General features: G+C 46.6%; 1 protein-coding gene across 1 annotated transcript in view; it reads right to left on the reverse strand.

Annotated features, from left to right (window-relative positions):
* Positions 1-7215, reverse strand: part of NUP210 (nucleoporin 210) — a 50045-nt gene extending 42830 nt beyond the window's left edge. The window contains exon 1 of the mRNA XM_014261091.2: positions 7028-7215. Coding sequence (XP_014116566.2) covers positions 7028-7179 — 152 coding nt within the window. The 5' untranslated portion in view covers positions 7180-7215. The remainder of the gene's footprint in view (positions 1-7027) is intronic.
* Between the last annotated feature and the right edge of the window lie 1783 nt (positions 7216-8998).

Raw genomic sequence — 8998 nt, forward strand, 5'->3', positions numbered from 1 at the left:
CCACCACGGAATGAAACAACCTTCCCCTCAACCCATGGAGCAGGCCAGGGCATTACAGAGCGGAGCCCAGCTCTCCTTTCCAGGGTGCCAAAAACGTCAAGATAAAATAACAACAAAACTTGAAGAGTTATTAGTACCCAAGCCTCTTGAAAGTAAATCTGAGACAGCAGCAATATGCATCTGAGGGCTAACTGCAGAGCCAGTGAAATGTTCCAGCAGCCAAAGCCCATGCTAATCACTTCGGACCACCAGCCCTGTGCCCGGGCTGTTCCTCCCTGGCCACAATCACAGCTCAGAGCCAGGCAGGAAGAGAGAGACAGTGCCGGCACCCAGCCCCTAAACAGCCCCCACTGTGTGCCCGGGATCTGCTCACAAGGGCCCTTTGAAGGATTAAAACAATGAAAGCAAGCACTGATGGGTGACAAAGCTGCTGAAGAATTGCTTCTCTGGATGATGAGAGCAGCTCTGATGAAAGCGCTACACAAAATGCAATCTAAACTGGGAACTGGATCCCTCCTGGTGAAGATGAGGAAGCTGGATGGGTTTGGACATTTTTTCTTTTGGAAGATGTACAAACAGGCTACCTGGGATGTGTGGGGAAAATTCCCTAACACAGCAAGGAGCGGGATAGGAGTTCCAAACAAACAGCAATGTCATAAATGCCTGCATCCCTAGACACGGGTTTTACCTCCTTCTCTTACTGGCACAACAAACAAATCCACAGCAGCGAGAAAGTAAATTTCTCCTTAACTAAAATTGTACCTATTGAAAAAATCATCACACCACATTCAATTATCTGAGAGTTAACAGCTGCAGCCCAGATGAGCACAGACCTCTGCTTGTAGCCACTGCAATAAAACTGCAAATCCTGTTTCAAACCTTAAGCTCCAAGCAGTAGGGAGGGAGCTTACATAAGGAATAGTTTTAGAGGATTTTGAAACAACAGTACCAACTGCTGACACAGAATTTCAAAGTATTTTATCTGATCAAGGAAAAAAACAGCCCATAGCAGTATGCAACAGGCAATTTAAACACCAATTAGAAGCTTAAACCTGAAAATTGTTTGTCGGTACCTATTCTATATACCTAAACAATGTACACAAATATGTACATATTTTTCACAGTAGGGTTTACACTGCTCCTAAAATAATATGATTTTCTGCATTAGTAGCACACATATCTTTAGTCTAAAAAATAAAAATATTTTTTAGAAATTAAATGTGAGTAATTAGTTATTTTCCTGTTGTTCTCAGGCAACTATGAAACAGTTTTCCAATATTCAGCAAGTTTCTTTAAACAACATTAGCATTCAGAACAAGTAATGTTTTTCCTGTACTTGGCTGGTTGGCTTTTGAAGCTGAGCACGTGCATTTGACTTAGTCTGTATGGTGTTTTTAAGTATTATATGTAGGAAATTGACTTTTATTTAGCTCTTTACACTGTTTAATATTCTCTGCCATTATATTTTTTTTTTATTAATTTAAGGGTTTTGCATTCTTGCAGTCTGGAACTGATTGTGTTTACAACACAACAGGGGTTTCACTGTGGTTTGTATTTGTTCTTTTAATACCTGGCTATGAATTGTAATACAAAACCACTGTGGTTTGTACTAATAGCAGTGTTGTAAAACTGAATCTAATTACAGGATACTTTTCAGACTAGAAAAAGGGAGGAACAAAGATCAATAAAAATTAAATTTCCACTCTAAACTTACATACACTCCACAATTCTAAAGGAACTTTCACGCTTTTACAGTTAAAAGCCAGTCACTGCACTAAGAAACTGAGATTAGACACTATTAGGCTTCTAGCAGTAGTTTAAGAGGTAGAGTATCAGCTGAATGTCTTTTTTTTAATACTAATTTTACTTAAATTGGCCTTTCTGAGGCTTGGTTTCCTATGGATTTATATTTAAAAATAATATGCATGAGTAGTTTTTTTTCCAGCAGAAGACACTAAATATTTGATGGCCCCTCTATCATTCAGCAATATCAAAAGCATATTCTGTTTACAGTTACCTGGATGCAGGGCTAAGCAGAGAGAGGCAAAGGCATTAATCAACCAGGCTGGGGATTACAGAGGCACTACTCTTGGATCACTATTGGGTCCTAGATGCGCAAGAAAAAGAATCTTCAGCTTTAAGTGACAAACTGCAGTTTATATCCTCTGCCAACTACAGCAGCTCTTCAGCAGTGTGTCAGTGTGTGACACTGAGAGCTGGGCTTGTCAGAGGGCAAAATTAGATCTTGAGAAGCATTTCTGGCACTAGCTCTGGATACCATGCCAGTGCCTGTAAGAAACAGCAAGGCAGGGAGGAAGCACTTGAAAGAAGAGTGAGGAGGGAAGGGGAAAAAAAAGCTCACAAAAGACCTCAATTCACAATTCCCTCAGAGTAAAATCCTACTTGCTGAGAAATGAATGGAACTGGCAAAGAGGCTGGCAGTCCTCTTGTCAATTTTTTTCATTAATTATTTCCATCCCCCTCCATGGCCCCAGACACAGAGCTATCTGCCAAGATTTTATCCACGTATCTATCCAAACCCAGGCCTGTGTTCTTTATCACCTGTTTTGTAACACGACATGTCAATACCTTACTAGATTACGCTTAATTTATTTATCAGTTGGTTCAAAGACCAGGCACCTATTTCTGTTTCTCCACCTGGCAATTCTCTTTTGATTCTTACTGCTCCAGTGTTTTATACTGTTCTGCCAGCTCTTCAAACTAAACTCAGCTGACTGAGTCAGCAAAAGTCCACCTCTGTGGAGGTGCACCACGACTGTCAGTTGATCTGATCTTTTAGAATTTTATCGGGCATTTGGGCAGATATGTAGTCAGAGGGAAACTGGGCAGTAAAAGTTTCCAAGAGTTTGGGAAGATTGGACTGACCAATACACCAGGGATATTATATAGTCATTCTTGGGACTAAAAAGTAAGCAGAAGTCTTAAAACATTTATTCCATGGGTGTTCAGCAATGAAAAGTTTCCAAAAATCAACAAGTCCCTAATCTTTCTGTCTGCCTTAGCAGGCAGGTGGTGCTCAGACTGAAGAAAAGCTTTTTTCAACAGTGAGCTTGCACTGATCACATCAGCTAAGATAAGCATTATTTCTTGTGCCTCCTGGGCTCTGTCAGAACACCTCTGCTACAAACTCGAACCCCCTGCTCTGGTTCTGAGCCAACACTCTCAGGTAACACACACACACCTGAGCCACAGCTACACAGCCCCTCTCACTTTACCAACAATGACACTTCAAACCAACTCTGAGCTTGTGCTGGCACTTCCAAGAACTTGCAGCCCGGTGGGGAAAGCCAGGAGAGTGAGGGAGAGGGAAAACATCCTGCTCTTGACTGCAGTGCCTTACAATAGCAAAATGCAGAGCAGGTGAGAAGCACAGAGGGGAATAACTAACATTATTTAAGATGTCACTTCATAATATGGAAGTTAACAGTATCTCACACAAAACATTTTTCAGTGAGAGTCAGACAGGCTTTTTTTAGACCTGTGGTAAAACAGGTGATCCAGGAAACAGCATAACTCCTAGATTACCAACACTACTGACACGAATTTTTAAAAGCAACACAAGCCACCACATATATCCCACGGAGAAGTAAGATCAATTTACAGCAAAAACATGACAAGGTAAGGAGATAGAAAATGGGATTTGCCAGCCAACTACTGTGAGGTGCTGTTTGGGTGCAGGGTGAAATGAGTTTGGGCTCTCTGGAAGTATCTGGGCATCCCACAGCTCCAACATCACTCTGTCACCAGCTCCTCTCCCATGGCAATTACCTCGATACAACCTCCTCAGTGAGGGCATCAGTAGCACACACAAACTTTCCATTAAAGTGACAGTAAACTCCTCTTCATTTCCACCAGCTCTCACATGTATCTCAGTTCTACACTCTATGAAATAATGAAATGTGTAAACATATTTGTACACTGCAGATAATTTCTGCTACAAACATCCAGTCATGGTGTGTACCTTGGGGGGAAGTGGATTTTGTGCATGTGTTCCCCTCCTCCCCCTGAAAATATTAGTATAGCAGGTTTCAAGGAGAAAAATCTGCTTCTAAATGTTTTCATTCTTTCAGGTGTAATTTCTAGATTAAGGTAATAAAAAGACAAATACAGATGCAATATAAATGCTAAATACATCTGCATGGGCTGTGTTTTATGCCTGAAGATAGTACCACATACAATATTTACAGATGGAAACAGTGTGTGCTTTGACAACAAAGCTTTTCCCAAAAAATAATTTTAACATAAAGGCAACCCAAACTCCAGAAGGCATGAGCATCTTGAAAATCAGATAATACTTCAGAGCCATGCTTTACCAGCTTTACCACTTGCTCCCAATCTGCTGGTGGGATCTGGGATAGTGATAGAACTTGACCTTTTCCCTCTGAATCAGTGGACTTCTCAGACACCACTACAATCTGAAAATATTCTACTTTCAGAGGTAAACTTGAGGCTGAAAGGGAAACTGGGAAAAAATAAGGTCACAACATGCTATAGACTGATCTTTCAGGAAATGGGACACTCATCTGAATTCTGGACGTCTGAGATGAGTAATGTAGGCCTTCAAAAGGTGCCATTTGCTATCACAGATGCTGCTGTACAACCAGAACAGCTCACACAGGCCACCTCTAACCCCACAATCTCCCCTATTACAAATCCCCAGTCCCCTCACCAGACACAGAGGGCCTGAATCTGACCATTTCCATTCAAAGCCCTGCTTTCATGAACACAAACACACCCATCATTTCTCAAATGTGAGGAAGAATCACTCCTTCTCAAGCCATTGCATTTGGTACTTCCTAACTTGTTCAGTTCAACAGCCCCTCTCCAGTAACAGCTCCTTCAGACAGGAAGTGCAGGAAAACTGTCAGCAAGTGGCTGCGGTGCTGCTCCTCCAGATACATTTCTTTCTAACCCCCCCACCCAGTGCCAGGCTGTGGGGACAAGGATGCAGAGGGAGAGAGCCCCAGATGCAATTGCTGCCTCTGCTCAGTCAGTCACACACACACAGCTCCTTGCTTCCTCCGGAGGGTTTGCTGAGCACACGTTGAGTTTTACAACCCACATCCTGCCAGGCCTAGCAAAGCAGAAGTGAATAAATGCCCATTTACAATCCTGCCACAGAAAATGACGGCACACTGAAGGTGAATCAGGCGTAGTTTCTTTAATTCTCAACCAAAATTCATCTCTGAAGGGCAGAGGGAGAGAATGGAAAAGGATGTTGAGGCCTGTCTGTATGAGGGATATGAGTCATTGCATACCGGCGAACAGCACCAACAGAACATGCTCTGAAATGCACAAAAATCACCTCCATTCTCTAATAAGAACATGGATCAAGTCTGGCATTTCTCTGGAGAACAATCTTACATCTTTTAATTTGTAGACTTCAGTGAGATTAGCAAAGATCTCCAAGCTTCTGACAGTTGGATAGCACCTGGCATGTGCAGGAATGGCTGGAGCCAGCCCAGCATCACCTAACAGCTCCCTGGCAAACAGGAAAGAGTCTACACTTCCAGATTTTACTAGTGCTTTAATGAGTTCTGGGGTTTAGCTTTACGCAATGTACTTTACCTCACAAACCAAATCCTTTTAAAGGCTCTGTAGCCGTAAAAAATTAAAGAAAGGAAAGAGAAAAAAACCCCACAGTTGTGAGATTTTCACTAAAGCGGTCCATTAAAAATTAAATCACATGACCACATGCAGCTCATCTGGAAACTTTCTCTTAGTTGACTTCTGGATAAAATTAATTACTGCTCTTCTATGTAAGCACCCTCAAATATGTAAACTGTCACAGACCAAAGGTTTGTACCCAGCCCAGAAATGAAAAATGTACAACAACCAAGCAAAGAAAGTGACAGAATGAAAATACAGCCTTTTAAGACTTGTTTCAGTAACTGCCAGACGAAAACCAACTGAAAACTGCTACATGCATCCATCTGGCACATACAGAAGTATCACCCTAAACATACCTCAACTGCCGCTTCTTTTTCAGGTGGGTACCTCCTGCCCGTGACTGATTAAGTTACCATTCTGGAGCATGACAGAAATGACAAGGAGTTGGCAATATTTGTTTAACATGAAAACTACTGTGAACTTTCTAAATTTGCACATGCTGTGGGATTTGCCTTCAGCCCCTGTGCTCAGCACTACCCAGTCCTCCCCGCCGTGCGAGGCAGGAAGGGGGCTCCCAGCCAGAAGTTCCTGGAGTACATCCCACGTGCTCAACACTGAGAAAACCGGGAAAGCTTTCACTTTTAAAACTCGACTTCACTGTCCCTATGTGAAGCCATTAAGGGTGCTGTTACCTACACTTACAGCAGCAGTGAGAGGGTCCCGACTTAGCTATGACTCCTTTATGTCCATACCCTGAGCTCAAAGCTGTCAGGACCCTCATTACTGGCTACAGCGAGAGAAGGGGCATTTCCCCAGTAGCAGCACGAGTTCTGGGCGCTGTCCCCGCACACATGGGACTGTGGCGATATGTGCGTGAGGGGTCACCACGGCTGTGCGGGGCAGCAGGGGGGAACATGGGGGCGTGTGGAGGCAGAGCGGGCACGGCAGGTGGAGAAGCAGGTGGAGTGTGTATGTGTGGCATACACAGAGAAGCAAGTGGGGGGGGTGTGGAGTACAAGAAACAGGTGGATATGTGTGGGGTGTGTGGGTGGGGGCAAACGGGATGTGAGGCACATGGCGGGCACGGAGTCACGGCAGGAAGCTTCCTTTACAAGCAGGGACCTTCTGCTCAGGGCCCGGCCTGCAGACAGACACTGCCCCTCTCCAGGGGGTTTAACCCCCACTACACAAAATAAACAATCTTTCCCTTTAGGGATTATCTTCATGTCTGCTCCCGCACTGCTGGGCCGCCCAGACCCACCCGCAGCGAGGTGAAAGCGGCGAGAGAGGGCCCGGCTGCCTCGGGAGCCGTTAGGCCCGGCCGCGGGCCGAGGAGCCGCCGCAGGTGCCGGCGAGGGGAAAGAAGCAGACAAAGGGCGGCGCCACCTGCACTCACCATCGGTAGCAACCTTCGCTGGCCTCTAGCGTGAAGTTGACGCGAGTACCGCGGGTGAAAGGGAGCAGCACCTTGGGGGTGTTGAGCTTGGAGGAGGCGGTCAGGTGAAAGAGGAATAGGAGAGGCAGCGCCGCGGCTGCGGGGAGAGCCATGCTGCGCCCAGCCGTAACCGTGCGGAGCGCGAGAGTGAGACGGTAGGCGCGCGCCGGGGCCGGGCAGCCCAGGGGGCAGGGCGGCTCGGGGGCAGGGCGGCTCGGGGGCCGAGCAGGCTCGAGGGCAGGGCGGCTCGGGGGCAGGGCGGCTCGGGGGCCGAGCAGGCTCGAGGGCAGGGCGGCTCGGGGGCAGGGCGGCTCCGGGGCCGAGCAGGCTCCAGGGCAGGGCGGCTCGGGGGCAGGGCGGCTCGGGGGCAGGGCGGCTCGAGGGCCGAGCAGGCTCGGGGTCCGAGCAGGCTCGGGGTCCGAGCAGGACCGGGGTCCGAGCAGGACCGGGGGCAAGGGCGGCTCGAGGGCAGGGCCTCTCCGCGCCCTCCGCCCCTCGGGGCTGCACCGCTCTCCCTCGAGGGAACTCCAACGGCGCCAACAGCGAAGCGCTGGTTGTTGGAAAAACCTCCTTTTCTCCGGCCTGTAACCCCAAGCATCTCATAGGAGTCGTGCTCCAGACCCTTCCCCGGACAGGCTGCAGCACCTCAATGTCTGTCTTGCCGTGCGGGTACCAAAACTGAACACAGGACTCGGAAGGGTGGCTTCACCCGAGAAGACACGAAGACAGTCGCTGCCCTGGTTCTGCTACCTCACCAGTGCTGGAACAAGCCAGGTGCCATTGACTTTCCTGGCCCCCTTAATGTTCCCCAGGCACACTAGTGCTAACAGCTAAGCTAAGCTACAGTTCATTATCATAGCATCTCAGAATGGTTTGGGTTGGAAGGGACTTTAAATCATCCAGTGCCACCCCTGCCATGGGCAGGGACATCTTCCACTGTCCCAGGTGGCTCCAAGCCCCGTCCAACATGACCTTTGACACTTCCAGGGATCCAGGGGCAGCCACAGCTTCTCTGGACTCTGTGCCAGGGCCTCACCACCCTCACAGGGAAGAATTTCTTCTTAACATCTAATCTCGCACCTCTCTCAGCTTGAAACCATGCTCCCTTTTCCTGTCACCCAGGCCCTTGTAAATAGCCTCTCCCCATCTTTTTTGTCAGCTCCTTAAGTTACTGAAAGGCTACAATTAGGCCACTCCAAAGCTTCTCCAGGCTGAAGAATCCTAGTTGTCCCAGCTTTTCCTTGTATGAGACATGCTCTATGTGTGGAGGATCTGCCTGTCCTTACCTATGACAGAGGGAATGCTACATGTTTGCATCAGGAGAATGAATTCCAGGAAGGGCACAAGCATCTCGGAGTAAAGATTGTTAAATCCTGCTCAGAGATCAACTACTGTCCAGGGACACCACCTAAGAGTTTACCCAGATCTAATTTAGGTGGTACTACAGAATTTATCCAGTTCTCATTTATTCTAAGCAAATAAACATACAGGATGTTTTCTTTACATAGGAGCACTTTTTACACTATTTATTCAGCTAGTGTTATATTTGTCAGTACCTCAGCAGTGCTGTTCCACTTTCTGTTCCAGAGGAATGTGTGCTGCTGGACAGTTCACTTCTCTCTGCAGCTTGTGCGTATGTATTACTTATTTTCTGATTGCACATCATGAAATTGTGTGGTCTGACTTAGAGAAGAGCTGAACTTTGAAGCTGCAATTAAATCAGTAGAAGCTGGGCCTAGAGAGATGATGCTGGCAAATCAAGCCCTTGCACCTTGAATTGCTCACTAAACTACTGAGGCCAGTTTATTTTCTTTACTTTTTCTCTCAATGAAATTGAAACCTTTCTTTGCAGGTATGTTAGGAAGGTAAGTTCAGTAAAGACTGGTATATTAGGGAGGAATATGATAAAATCACCCATGACTAAACAGTACA

This window comes from Pseudopodoces humilis, chromosome 13 (genome assembly GCF_049639895.1).
Source record: "Pseudopodoces humilis isolate 2021_Gansu_Grassland_sample_001 chromosome 13, ASM4963989v1, whole genome shotgun sequence".
Taxonomy (NCBI): domain Eukaryota; kingdom Metazoa; phylum Chordata; class Aves; order Passeriformes; family Paridae; genus Pseudopodoces; species Pseudopodoces humilis.